Raw genomic sequence first — 14,914 nt, forward strand, 5'->3', positions numbered from 1 at the left:
CCCTTATTTTACTTGATTTATTAGTCTCAATTTCAATTAGATTGTATTATATTGTGTTATTTTGCATTCCAATATCATAGTTAGTAAAATAAGTTTTCCTCCTTAGATCATTGCCTCTGCTCTGTTTGTTTCCTTGCGCCCAGTTCCCATCTCCCTGCCCCTTCTCCTTTTCCTGCCCCATTTTTGGGGGGTCCACAGGCCTACTGCCCCCCTGTCATAGACATAGATTGATCTAGATGACTCTGTGACAAGGTCTCGCACTGATGGCCATCCCTTTTAATGGACTCTGAAGGTGCTGCACAGTCAATAGACCTCTAATAGTGGCACCTCTATCACTGACCCCTTGTAAAATATCCATGCATTCCATTGATGCTGTTCTATGCTGTTTAGAGGGACAGGAGTGGAAGAAGTTGTTAAAAGGTGAAGGTATTGAAAGCTCCCCTAACTGCTGTGTTATCCACCTGACATTCTCCAAATGCCAGTCATTAATTACAGATGTATTGAAAATCAGAGCAGATACCCAATTGAAATTATGTTACATCTGTGAGCCAGAGCACTTCCATCATCTTATCATTTCCCGGCCAAACAACTCTTCTTTCTCCATGCTCATTAAAGTCTCAGTATCCCACTCTGTTTCCTCTCATTTGAATCTGTTATCCATTCAAGGATATTTCTATCCCATGTGCATCCTGCCTTCTTCTTCTTGTAACTACTACAGACTCACCGGTCCAGCCCTCCATTCACCCCCCAGAATTATAAGCACCCATATAGTACTTAATGGCAGATCACGACCAACACAAGCCAAAACCTTTTCCAGCACCAGTGTGGGTCCAGGGTGGTACAGCAGGATGTTTTTGGACTCCCCAATAATGCCAGTTATAGGTGAGCTGTATATTCAGAAATTATGGGGTTTATTTCATAGCATGCTTGTGCTGATGTACATTTTCATGCTTGCCAGCACTTTGAGATCTAGATGTCAAGTGTTGGGGCAGGGTAAATGTAATTTTTCTTTCTGCTGACATTAATTGGATGAACAGACCTTCTCAGAAGGGGCAGTGTAGGAAATGTGTACGGAAAAATGACAAAATAAGGACTTTCACAGCTGAATAAAGACAAGTGTCTGAAAAAGGTTTATATAGCTTTGGCTTTGTTGCGGTTTAACCCTGCAGGGGCTGAGCACCACACAGTTGTTCATTCACTCTCCCTCTTCCCAGTGGGATGGGGGAGAGAATCAAGAAAAACAACATAGAACATGTGGGTTGACACAGAAATGTTTACCACAACGGAGAAAAGGATAATAATTACAACAAATATGCATGTATGTATATATCGATGTATATAACAAGTGACACACAAGCAATTGCTCAGCACCCCCAACCAATGTCCAGCTAGCCCCCCAGACAGCAGAAGAGAGATTAACTCCCACCCTCTTCAAAACTCCTTCCACTTGATGTCATATGGTATAGAATATCTCTTTGGCCAGTTTAAGTTGCCTGTCCTAATTCTGTTCCCTCTCAGCTACTTGGGCCCTTTGCTGCAGATGGCCTTGGCTCTGTGGAACACTGCAGTAACTATAAATGTCAGTGTGTTATCAACATTGGTTTTCTCCTAGAACCAAAACATAGCATCACACTAGACACTCTGAAGAAAGTAATTCTGTCCCAGTTGAAACTAATTCTGTCCCAGTTGAAACTGGCTTTCATACATTTCATTTGGGAATCCAAAAACATTTTGCACAACAGCTCACAAACTAAGATTCACAACACTTTTCCGGAAAAGGTAACTGTTCCTGCCTTACAGATGGAGAAACAAAGGTACTGAGTTTATCACTTGAAAATATGTTCTGCTTTCAAGACCCCAGATTGAGATACATTTAAGCCTAAATCTCAGAAGCATTAAACATCTATGTTTATATTCATTCATTCAGCATTGTTTGTGCCTAGAGCTTCTGAAAATCAAGCCCATTGCATCTTATGTTGAATGGTCAAAATAACTAAAATGATATGGCAAAGATCACAGAGCTATTGCAGGGCTGAGCTGGGACAGGGACACAGTTCCTTTAGGACATGTTCCTTCATACCACATCCTGTTCCCACATAGTGAACATTCTCCTTGTATTCTTGGCCAGTATGAAGAGCACGTTCTGCTCACTGTTTTCTCCTCTGCCATCTCAAATAATTGTGTGTTAGAGAAGCAATATTAAGCACTCGGGTTATTGTGCTGCTTTATAGAGTCATTTTACCTTTTCTTGCTAACCATCAAGAAATCAGCATTACGTTTTTTATTAATAAGTTTCTTATTGCAAAACTAGCATGGAAAAGCAATGAGAATCATTTGTATCACCTGTTTTTCCCCTGTTGTTTTGTTTTTTAGCATACAACAGTTTTGCCCTTTATATTAATCGAGATGAGAACAACACATCATCAGTATCCCAGCAGGAGCTGTGGACTGGCTGCAGTGTGCACCTTCGCTGTTGGCTATATTTTATGGTAAGGGCTGTACATGCTGTGTTTTCAAATCGTATTGGGGGTTTTGTACTGCTAAATTTGGGCACATATTTCATTATGGATATAATCACTAACAGATTCACGCTGCATGCCTCGTTTGGTCCAAGACCTGGGCTTTGTCTGGTTTCCCCAGATGCTTATATTTTTAGAAAGTATATGCCAAACCTCACACAACAGGAATTTGTTGAACAATCCCATGTAAGCAGTGGTCTTTCCAAGAGTACATTTTTTGACCTTTTTTTTCAAGCTAAATGTTTTTCTTGGACCTTAGTTTTATTGCTTGGGGGTTTGTTCTATCAAATAAAATTGAGAATAGGCAAATGATTTCCTGCATTAGTGTTTACACGGCAACAGAACAGATAGAGCGCTGTCTTTTTTTCTTTTACTAGTTCATAAATTCTTTCTGTAAAACTGATTGCAGAACAAGCTGGTAATCCAAATGTTGCAGTTTATTTAAAAAAAATAAAAATAAAAATGCAAATGCTTGTGAAAAAACTAAACAGCAATGGCCCTTCCGATGCAACATTAAATTGTGACTTATGTGACAAAGTGAATCTACTTCGGTCATTCTGACATTTCATTTTTCACTAAACCTTTGTTTTGCTAACAATGCTCTTTTGATGCCGTATATCCTCTATCCTTTCTGCATACATTTCATGACCTCCTGTTTAATTCTTCTCTCATCACAACAACTTTCCCTCAACTCAGAGGATATTTTCCAAAACTGTAGATAATACCGTTTTTTTGACCAAGTCAAGATCTGACTAGTGAGAGAGGAACACAGTCTTCAACTAAGCAACGTTTCCCCTTGGGCCAGTGAAAGAGAAGCTGTTGTTCATTCACATCAACACATATCAAGTGATCATAAAACGATGGTAATCCAGCTGAAGTGGGATGCTGTGTCCCAAGTCACTAGTCATTCTGCCATTGACATTTACAAACACATATCCTTCTTAAATAAGAATTACGTTTGCAATTTTAAGACAAGGACAGTCTCACGCATAAAAGGATGTAGTGATTTATTCAGGACAAAGGGTGTTCATTTAACTTATTTATGGTAATGCATAACAGCTGTTTATTTACCACCTTCCCCCAAAGGTGCCTAGAGATAGGATGGCTGAGTTGTTGTACATGTGATCTGACCTAGTGATAGTGCCTGTTTTCTCACAATCACCTGATTGGGCACGTGGGATAGCACTCAGTAAAACAGAAAACTGGAGCAGTCTAGTCCTCAAGTGAAATAAAACCAGAGGGGTATTAAAGTCTTCTAAGAAACTGTTACATTATCAACGTGATACTCCCGTGCCTTGATCCCACCTATTACAGTGTATCTACATCCTACAGCTATAAGTATAATGTGAAAGGAAATTTTAGGACAAATAAAGCAGAGGGAAAAGATTCAGCATTAAGATACTTAACTACTAAGCAGATATCCAGTTACAGGCTACTGTCATCCACCTTTGCTTTTGCTTAACGGAAGGCCTGCTCTCAAGCAATTTGCCTTCTCCCAAGTTGTAATTTCTCAGAAAATGGTGTGAGACAATGGTTTATTCTACCTAAAGGTCATCTTGCTAAAATTTGCAGTTACAGTCCTTTCCTTGTTGCATGTTTATGAAAGAGATTCTGGTCATCTTCTGGGGGAGACCAGAAGGAGACACAGACCGCACAGTGCCATCATCTGCAAGTTCTGCAGCTTCAGCCTGCAGTGTTATTGAAGCCTCTATCTAAGACTTGGCTGAAGCTGCAAGCTAAGTCCTGGTTCACTGATATAAATACAGCGTATCTGGTGTTCACAGGTTGGGGAAACCAAGAGAAGCTATGAAAAGAGTATTTCTTTCATCCATCTCAGAGTGTGCTTACATTTCACAGCTAGCGTTCACAATCCTCCTACTGCTAAGTAACCACAGAATTAATTACCATAATCATTTAGAGAATTTGTAATTACATAATTAGGTTTTGCTGCCCTTGTACACTTTAGACCCCTCAAGGTTAGCATGGTGCATTAGAATGAGTTGACTCCTGCAAATGACCTAGTTACATGCAGCTTTTTGGAGCTTCCTTCCTTTGTGTCTTTGTTTGCCCTTGGATCCCCTGTTGGTGCATAGTTCTACATTTATATTTTTTTACCTGGAAGTCAGAGGTCTGCTGTGTCATTTTTCCCTCAGCAGTGCTTTTTCTCTGAAGCTCTCTCAATATAAAATTGAGAAAGTTGGCTAATCATATGTCCTCAATGTTTCACCACTGAATTTTGTGCTCTCCCTGCCACAGGTGAAACCTTCTTACTGTATTGCACAGTTTATGTATCAAGTCTCATTTTGTGCTATAAGGACATATACATTTTGTTAATGCTTTTTTTTTTCAAGTCTAGCTAGGGTAGAGCTCCCGGTTTGTTTTGTGTGTGGATGAATCTTTCTTGTACGGAAGGGACGGTGAAATAGGGAGTTTTTATTATGTATATCTGATAAATGAGAAAGCAGGAAAACAATTCTGAATAGAATTACAGAAGTTAGAAGAGTATAGGTAAATAGCTTGATATCACCTAAACAGTATTCAGAGATGTATTATATGTATTATTTGAAGAGTAAAAGAGTAAAAACTTTTTCTACTTTTTCTACTTTATTTATTTATTTATTATTCTATCCCTTTGGTCAGGAGAGCATTTGGACAGGCACACTTAGCTCATGCACTGTCTGTGAAAGAGAACTCTGTATTGCTTTCAAGGAACTGTCCCCAGGCACAGCATTCACAGACCTGTATTTCCTGTTGCACTCCATACATGGACTTTAAGGATCTAGGCCATGGGATAAGATGGGAAAGACCAATTGGCTTTATTTGCTATGGCTTGAAAAAGTCATAATTTGTACTGAATTGTTAAATCTAGACTGCGCTAAGAAATCCTGGGAGCATGCCAGTGCTACCAGAAAATACTGCCAGTGAGTGTATGGAGTTGGTTGTTAAGGAACAGAAAAGAGCCAGAAATGTGTTGCTCCTTTTAATCCAAATGACCTCATGGCAACTAATATCAGAGCCTAATATGTCCCTAAAATAAACTGAGGTCAGTACATTAATTTCAAATTGCTTTCTTGTTCCCTCTGCTTTTGAGTGCTTGAGGATGCCAAATAAGCAGACCCTAAGAATCTGACTCTACTGCTCACATTATTGCTGGACTACGTGTTTGTGATAAAAAGACTTGGTCTCCTTTCTTGTTGCTACCTCAAATCCACTAGGAGTTGTCTCCACGTGTGCCAAGCTTGGACTTGATTCATTCTTTGAGAGATCTATTTATATATCTTAGGTATCTTTAAACTTTTGTTTGAAAATAAAGTGTATCTTCAAGTGACTTTGTGAAAGTTCTGTAGATTAGATGTAGATTAGATGGGATGATTTGCTGAATTCTTCTTGAATGAATTAAAGAAACGAATGTTCATTCTGAGAATTTGTAATGAATTTGAGATAGCTGCTGTCAGTTTTGCTGTAGGATTTCCTCTAGTGGTTCTCCATAGAAGGAAAGGAAGATCAGAAACAGAATATGTTGGCAAAAGGGTAGGAATGCGAATTGCTAGGACAAACATTGTAATTCAGAAGAGAAGGGTAAAAAGTATGGAAGGGATTGACACAGATGGAGTAGGAAACCCAGCATGTGTCTCCTATACAGGGTGCGTTGTTTGTCTGTATGTCAGGAAGGGGCCATACATGCTTTTTCAAGTGAGCACTGGGGAGAGAAATTCAGTACAGATCAGATGAATCAACGATTGGCAAAGACCAAATGAAAAATCCTTGAGACAAGTAAGAGAAGGTTAACAGGGAGCGTGGGCAAGGAAATGTGCAGATAATAGGTCGTCAAGCTGAAATCATGCAAGTAAATGGAAAAAACTTGAAGGGGAAGAGGGAGATGGGCTTTCAAATCAGAGTGGAAGGCTGATGGTAGGTGATGGATGAGACAGTGCAAAAGAGAAGAAAAGATTTGGAGCCAGGATTACTTAGAACAGAAGAGATTCAGAAGTAGAAGCAGCAGAAATAGGTCAGGGCATTAGCATTATTTGTATCTTACCCACAAGAAGGATGGAAGAAAAACACTGCTTTCAGGTGCAGAATTCTTCATGAATCCTAGGTGTGATAGGTCTGACGTAGCCGTTATGGACTACTGTACTCTGCCTCCACTCCAACTCTATATCAAGTGCTTCAGTGAAAGCAACAGTACAGTCAGAACAGATGACATGCATAGATAATACATTGTCACTTGCTTGTGCATCTCCTTAAAATACAGTTGAAGAAAGCATAGCAACCATTACTGTATTTAAAATTAAATATTATTTATCAAAATAGACAACCTCAAAATCTGCAGAGTTTCTGTCATTCTGCTAACACAAATTTCTCTTAATCTTTGTCCATCCCAGCAGATGACATGCTGTGTATGTTTTGCATGACATTATTTGCAGGAGCAGTTTTCTGGGATTTGATATCTTCTGACTATGAAAGCCATTCCATATCAGTAGCACAGTCCTATTGACTCATGTATTCTTCAGCAACGTTCAAATTGGTGAAGAATCCAGCATAAGAAATTGGAAAAGAGGGAGACTATTGCTTTCACTTCCTGATGATCGTATATTGAATTTATTTTTTAGTATTTAAAATTTCTAAACGATATAAATTCCTCCTGTAAATGGCTTACACCTGTTTGGCTGGCAATATAAAGAGCCCAACATCTTAAGATGGCCACGAATGTAATGATTCTGATTAGATGTAGAATAAGCTGTCCGACGTCTTTGGAGAAAAAGAAAAATTAAAAAGGTAAAAGGAATTGATGAAAATTTCCTTAAACATCACTTCTTTGGTGTTAGAAATCAAAAGTAGAACAGTTTTATTCTGGGTCATTGTGCACCTGCCTCTGAAAGCACAGAGTTGGTCCCTAGCCTGTACCCACAAATGATTTGTTCATTTGAGTTTTGGATGACTCAGCTGCTGTAAGCCTATCACCTCCTTTGGGAGATATTCTACAGTTTAATAGTTCTGGGTAAGGTTCCCCCTTTTGGATGAAAAGGAGAGTGATACTAGGAAAGATCAGGAAATAAAAGCAAAGAAAATGCTCGTGTTCTGTTATTTGTTAAATTATAGCCACAACAAGAACCAGCCTGGGATGTGTGTGGGGCTAAAGAATCATCTTCTGTGGGCTGCCACAGAACCAAAGCATGGGAAACTTCAAAGTCAACTTTATCTTCTCCAAAGCAGTCAGGCCAGCGTTACCTTAAACTTTTTCTCCTCGATACATTTTTGCCTTAACAACCCATTTTTCATACCTGTTCATTGACACGATCTTAAATTGGATCTAGATTTCCACTCCTAAGTAAATCTTAATGCATGCTTCCCTGTGCTTATCTAATAATGAGTTTGGACTGGAATAACGACTACTAGAATTGTGATGTTGAAGGCACTCATTAGCGTTAGTAATCAACAATCTTGTATGGAGGCTTTATGCCCATGGTTTATCAGCTCCTTGTGCGGGGCTGTGCTAGAGAGCTGCTCAGAAAGGCCATCAGGTGAGGTTTCCATGGTAGCAGTTGTCCTCTGGCAGCCTCCCCTCCGAGGTGCAGGCCACACAGGAGCAGTCCGTGTACCACTGCTCAGCAGAGACAAGGCCAATGTCACTCTGCCCAAACACGGTGCTCGCTGGAAGGAAGGTCAGGGTTGCTGAGAGTGTGACAGTCATCACAGCAGTACTCAGTACCCCCTGTTCTCAGAGCACGAGTTCCTGCGTTGTAGCTGCACTGGTGACAGGCGTACAGCAGCTATGTGGAACGCACCAGCAGCCTCACCAAACAAGGCGACCTTTCTGGGCAGCAAAGAACAGAGTTCATACAATGTACTAGAAATTCTGAACTAACCAGACACAGATGACATTCGGGAGCTCAGCAGTGACTCATTGGTCACATTTAGAAAATGTTTCTTCTTTTCAACATAAGTGCATTCTAGTAAATGTCACTTCTGCTTGGTTCATGAATTTGAGTACATAGGTACCGTTTAGAAGGTCCCTTGAAAAGTCCCTCCGTAAAGATGCTTCATGGTGCTGGACAGCTTCATCATGCAGGGGAGCTAAGGACCAGTACAGGGTGAGAGAGAGTCATTAAACAGGGATTTTATGCTCTCTGTGTGACAGGCATTCATTATAGTGGTTTTTAATGCTTTTCAGGAGCCTGTGGCCGTTGATATAGTGATCAAAAGTCTTCCTTAAACAAAGAGTATCAGCAAGTGATGCAAATCATATGGACATGGAAATCCCCATCAGTAATTTTCTCTGCAGTTGCTTGGTCTCCTCTTTAGCTGTGTTTCACTGCAGGCATCTCTCTCAAACTGATCAAATTTACGTTCTTACAGAGAGACCAGCACCTCAGAATTGTGAGCCTCAGCCTTGTTTCCACTCAGCATTTTTCCTAGTTAGCCACCATGATGTGTGCTCAGTTTTTTGGCAGCACTTATCTTTCCTAGCTTCCAACTGCTGGAATGTATGAGCTCTCTCCGCCCCTCACCCCAGTTTCACCACTCAGCATGTCAGATCTCTGTGCAGCACCCATCCTTCCAGAGGGTACAGGTGTCAGCGCAGTCACACACAGAGAAACCACATACCTAGAGTGCTCCTTCAGACTGCATTGAGGTAGGGTTTACATACTGTTTCTTGGGTTAATGTTCCAGTGTTCTCCACTGTAGATGAATGCTAAAAGTGACTGTGACAAGAGCAAGTTTCCTTTTCCTTTATTGAGTGTGGAGCTGGGTGGAATTTCACTGTGGTGAATGGTTTTTTTAAAATAAGTTTGTCCCGTCTAGCAAAAAATCATTCAGTCACAAATCATATCAGGTAGCTGGAAGAAAAACTAGAGCAACCTATGAAACACAGGTGCTGAAGAAATGGTTGTTTTAAGGAGAAGCTGAACCATATGTCTCCAACAAATGAAGAAACTGAAGCACTTGCCAGGTATGGAGGGGAAAGCAGCAAACACACAAATGTGTACAAAATGAAACCAAGATGCACCAGAAAGCAGAAAGTCAGGCTTTGTATGAGAACTGCAGGAGCACTGAACACCTTTTGAAAGAACTTGCTTGGAACTGGGGAAGTGCTGCATTCCCGTGCTGACATATGAAATGGGAGTTTATATTCTTTGTAAATATAAATGTAGCAGGCATCGGAACCTGAAAATTTAAAACAAAGCTGTAACAGTACAGGAAATCAGTCTTTGTTTCGTTATTTTTAATATCTGTTCTGGGAAGATATCATCTGGGCACTCCAAGGAGGTGCAGTTAATAGCAACTCACTGTCCTTTCAAGTGATTGCTTTTCAGGTTACAGCTGCTTTCTAAAAACAGGGCTGTAGGAGTCATCACTTGATTGTTTTGTTCTGTTTCAGGGTGTGCTGGATTCACCATGTTACAGGAGTGTGGGTGTACCCACTTCTTGAACACCTCAGCCCAGGTGTCAAAATAATCTTTTTTGCAGCTGTTACTGTAATAATTAACATTTTCTACGTGATGGGAGAGGTCCTGAACAACTACATTTGGGATACTCAAAAATGTGAGTATTGTTTTAGGAATATTAACTTGTGTAATACTCTGTCAGGGCTGAATGTGCTGCCCTGAAAGTCAAAGAGATTTTTAGCAGGGTAAAGCAGAGGAGAATGACAGAAGTTCCATTGAAACTTCCTGCTTACTTAAGAGCAGTCAGATGAATGGAATGGCTGCTGGAGAACATTATGTGCTATGAATATGTATTCTTTTTTATTACTTCCAATACTAATTTAAGAGCTGCTAGCAATTACCTGAAAGGTTTACAACCCACTTGGTTTACAACCCACTTATTAGCTGATGAACCCATTAAATGCCTCTAGAATAAAATATCATTTTAGGAATGCTGTTAATGTTAAGCTTTGACTAGGAAATAACAATTTTTAAAACATAGAATTCCCAGATAGAAGGTATCTTCTGCTTATAAGTTTATTCAAAGAAAATTAACATGTTCACATCGGTCAAGTATTAGGAATGAAAGACCACCGTAGTGCAGGGTGAACATAACTCTATAGGCTGTACATTCACCTACCAAGCAACTCTATAGGCTGTACATTCACCTAGCAAGCCTAGGCCAGGCATTGCCAAGTAAAGAAAGAGGAAGATAAGACAAAAACAAGGTTAAAAGTAGGCTTATTTAATCTATGGAAGATGTTTTCATTTGTCAAAATGCCTGAGGTAAGCAAACAACATTCATAATCTGCAGGAGCAAAGCACAAATGGAGTGAAATCCTCACTCAGTAGGAATTCTGTCACTGCCTTCACTGGGCCCGTAACAAATTGTGATTGTAAGAACAGTCTGCGTCCCATTTTGGGAAATGTAGTGTGCACCTGTTAATACACCATAAATTCACGTGGTACATTTCTGCTCACACAGATCTGTTTTAACAGGTCCTGTGGTACTCGGGAGAGTCTGATTCTGGAAGCTCAAACAGTTTTACTTGCCATTTGCTCATGTTATCACCTTGATGCAATGTTATCATGTTGGTTTTACCCTAGGACCAGTGATCATTGGTCACAGTGGTTTTGAGTCCTTGGTTTGATGTCATGTTCAATCTGTATTACTTATTTAAATTAACACAGGAAACAAGCTTGTAAAAAATGCAACTGCAAGGAATGCTTTCACTTAATCTACATCATGTATGTATCATAGAAATGTGGTGAAGAACCACATGTTCTTACCAAGTCCATGAATAAGTAAATGGTGGAAAATCTCCCTCATTTTGCACAGTATGGATCTCTGCTTCTTGTGGCCTCCCATCCCAGAGAGGCTGATAGGGTCATTCTCCCAGTAGGTTCTCCATGACCCGATTATCCTCTCTGTCATTTCCTTGATTTGATAAAAGAATACAAATCCAAACTCCTTTGTAGCTCAAGCACTTGCAATCCAGAGGATGTCATGAGTCACCTGCTGTTGTGCTGTGCTAGAAACACTTTGAGTGAACCAAACCTGAAGTGTGTAACATGCGTACCACAAACAGCAGAAATTTAAAATAATGCCAATCTGTCATCTTGGCAAGAGTTAGGAAAATGGTTTTTGAGAACTGTGTGTTTAAAAGGAGCGTTTGAATCATAAGCTTTCAAATTAAAGCAGCCTGCTATGAGATTTCTGGGGTGGAAGGGAGCTGTTTTGAGCTTTGGAGGTTTGTGGGGTTTTTTTCCCCTTTTCTATGGAGATGCATAAAATAAAGCCTCGCCACTGACAACATGATTTGCAGTTAGATATTTCCAAGTGGAACTACAAACAAGGTAGGCAAGGAAAAGTTTGCTCTTTCTACTGGCCAGTGTCTGTCTACAGTTTTGAGGGTATCTGTGTTCCTGCCAAACTATTTGATGCATCTGCAGCAGTGCAATTGAGAAGAAAGGAAAGAGCCTCTTTTTAAAAGGCAAATAAAACAACTCGTTTAAAACTATTGGAGGAGTTCCTTACAGCAGAAGGCTCAAGGCTGGCTCTGGAGCAGCCTTGTAAACCCACTGTAATCTTTTGGACCCAGCCTCTTGTTTTGGTTACTAAACCTGTGACCGTGGCTCTACACAGGTCTGCCAGTGACACCCAGGGCTGTTGTCCTCAGGCTGCTGGCAGCGGCAGCCCCATTTGTTTCCTTGCTGCTTCTTTCAATAAAGGCAGCTCCACAGCTGTGTGTTCTAACAGCACGTGGCTCTCGCTGCTTCCCATCTTGGAATTAATTAGCTACGTTTTTACTGTGACTTTTACTGTAACTGCCATCTATGCATAGACTGCATTAGCAGGTGATGATACTTGTGACTGGATTTTCCTCTCAACGTTCCCAAAAATTACTCCTTTTTTGCCTCCAGTCCTCAGAGGTCCTTCTTTTCCAACATGCAGCAGGCCTGAAAACCTCCAAAAGAAATATTTTTATTTGAGATGTTTGGCAGAGAGGGCCTAGTCAGAAGAACAATACTTTTGTCAGATACCAATAGTAATTCATTGTCCAGAAACAGGCATATGAAATAGCTGAACGTTTCCATTGCCAGAAAAAACACAATCTGCTGCCCAACCCAGATGCTGCTCAGCTTAGACGAGAGAAAAGTTCTGCAGCAAAGATCAGATCTTTAAGGAGCCCTGCGCTCAGCACAGTCCTCCTGATGGCACTGAGGGGTGCGACCCTTACCAGTAGAGGTACCCTATCAACACTACTTGATCCTTTGTTTCTGTGCTCTCAAAAGAGGGAAATGTACTTGCAAATCTGTAAAAACCCAGTGCTGAAATAGGAGAGGAGGCTAAACTTACTGAATCCTAAGCAGAGATTTTAAAACTTGCATTCAGGTAGAGCCAGCTGCTTCTCTTCAGCTATAATAACATCCACCTTAATTTGCTCGTGGGTAAGCAGAGGAGTTGAGGGAACTAAGTGTTCCCAGTCCCCTGCAGCAGTCAAAGGCTGAGAGAGCGGCAGGGGGTGAGGCTGATTTGAAAGTGGTCGGGAGGGAGGGAGGACTGTGCTGTTCATTACTGGACAACCACTGCCATCAGGTGTGCAGATGCTCTTTTCATGCACAGCAGGTGAGGTAACACATGTAAGAGCATGTGAGCAAGTAGAGGAGAAACAACGGCAATATAGGGGAAAGAAAGATTAATGCTTTAGAAGAAACCTCTCTAAATAAACTCTGGTTTTATTCATTCAGAGATTTTTAAAAGCTGTTCTCCATATGCTTTCAGGTATTGAAGAAGAAAAAGAAAAGCCAAAATTGGATTGAACAATAGATGCAACATGGAGGCTCGCTCGTGGCTCCATGGAAGATTTCTCATCCCCAACAGAGGTTGGCACAGAGAGGAATCTTTTGGAAATAAGGCAGATAATGGGCCCTCTGCTCAGTGCGAGGATATTTTGGGGGTTTTTGTGGAGGGAAAATTATTTTAGCTAAGAATAATAATTATGTTTAAACCTCCATTCCTATTTCTCCATGATTGCATGTGACATACACATTTAAGATGTATACTTATCTCCATGGCATTCTCAACATGCTTTTCTTGCATCAAGTAAGCCATTAAATCATTAAGTCATTATGGCTTTCCATTTCCACCAAGAAGAACAAGACCATTCTTTGTATTGTTTGAGAAAAGCTTAACCAGATATGTCTAATATGGAACAAAACAATCCAATGTATTTCCAAGTATAGTGTAAAAATATATTTAAAGTTAATTGCATGAATGTATCCAAAGAAGAATTCAGTATGACTGAAATAGAAACGTAACATGATGTGACAGTTGCCTTAAATTGGTGATGTTAATAATTTTATCAATTCAGTAAGATTTTATTTGCCATGTTAGACTATCTGAAAATGATGCAACATTTCTTAATAATGCCTAAATAAAGATCAAGTTAACCCCAAGTTTTTGTTTCTTCATGCTGATTCTTGAAATTCTAGATGGATTGATGACATTTGAATTGTATGTTTTCAGGTTTTCCACTGTCAGCTGTAGATGATATTATTTCTGCAGGAGGACTTTTCTTATTTTCCTAGTTCAAGACCCAGTCCTGCATTTCCAGATTGTAAGTTCTCAATACAGAGGCTGAGCCATTAGCGTTGTATCAGAAGGTGCGTTTAAGCTTTCCTTTGGGAAGGTATGACAGCAAATGTTCAAAATTAAAGGTATGCCCCTTTGTATAAGGAATTCAGTTCCAAAATACTAGAGACAGTCTAAGCTTGACAGAATTCTGTTTAATGATCAGTCAATCAAAGATGAGCTGTAGTGGGCATGAAAATTGTGTAGAATTAGAACAAAGTGAACAGAATTATTTTCAAAAAATTACTTTGTGAGAAAGTAACCTAAAGATCCAAACGTTCTTATGTTCACATTTCACATGTATTCACTGGTGTATTTAGGTGTGTTTATTTTAACACACAGAGCACTTTAATGGTCTATAATGTTAATGTGTGATTTTTATTACAGAGATTCCTGTGAAGCTGTGATATAACTTGACCACGTTTCTGCTTGGGAACAGCTTGGGGGGAAAAAGATCTCATGAAAATCATGATATACATCCCATTATTTTTTTAAATTCACTGTTGTTTATGTATATTTGATTGTAGAAATAATGCAGTAGCATGGCACAGTGATTTTTAGTTGGTTTCCTTCAGATATAAGGCATCTGCAATTATATTGCCTTGTGACTATCCTCTGTGTGATTTACTTCGTCAATGAGAGTTGCAAAGATTTCAGAGGTAGGCAAGTTTGCTACAAAGTTCCTGGAAACGTGGCCAGGTTGAAGGAGAAGCTCATATGGGATTGGTTTGGGTCTGCCCAGTTTGTTCGCTCTGGCTTCATGCCGGATAAAACCAGGTACACTGCTTGTGCACTTGAATCGGCTTTGGAAGAAGCAAATTAGCTGTAAG

At 40.0% G+C, this 14,914-nt stretch overlaps 1 protein-coding gene across 1 annotated transcript in view; it reads left to right on the top strand.

Annotated features, from left to right (window-relative positions):
- AIG1 (androgen induced 1) overlaps positions 1 to 13,909 on the top strand; it is a 118,459-nt gene extending 104,550 nt beyond the window's left edge. Inside the window, exons 4-6 of the mRNA XM_072333520.1 lie at positions 2,374 to 2,489; positions 9,904 to 10,067; positions 13,236 to 13,909. Coding sequence (XP_072189621.1) covers positions 2,374 to 2,489; positions 9,904 to 10,067; positions 13,236 to 13,273 — 318 coding nt within the window. The 3' untranslated portion in view covers positions 13,274 to 13,909. The remainder of the gene's footprint in view (positions 1 to 2,373; positions 2,490 to 9,903; positions 10,068 to 13,235) is intronic.
- Positions 13,910 to 14,914: the final 1,005 nt, after the last annotated feature.

The sequence above is a fragment of the Excalfactoria chinensis genome, chromosome 3 (genome assembly GCF_039878825.1).
Source record: "Excalfactoria chinensis isolate bCotChi1 chromosome 3, bCotChi1.hap2, whole genome shotgun sequence".
Classification (NCBI taxonomy): domain Eukaryota; kingdom Metazoa; phylum Chordata; class Aves; order Galliformes; family Phasianidae; genus Excalfactoria; species Excalfactoria chinensis.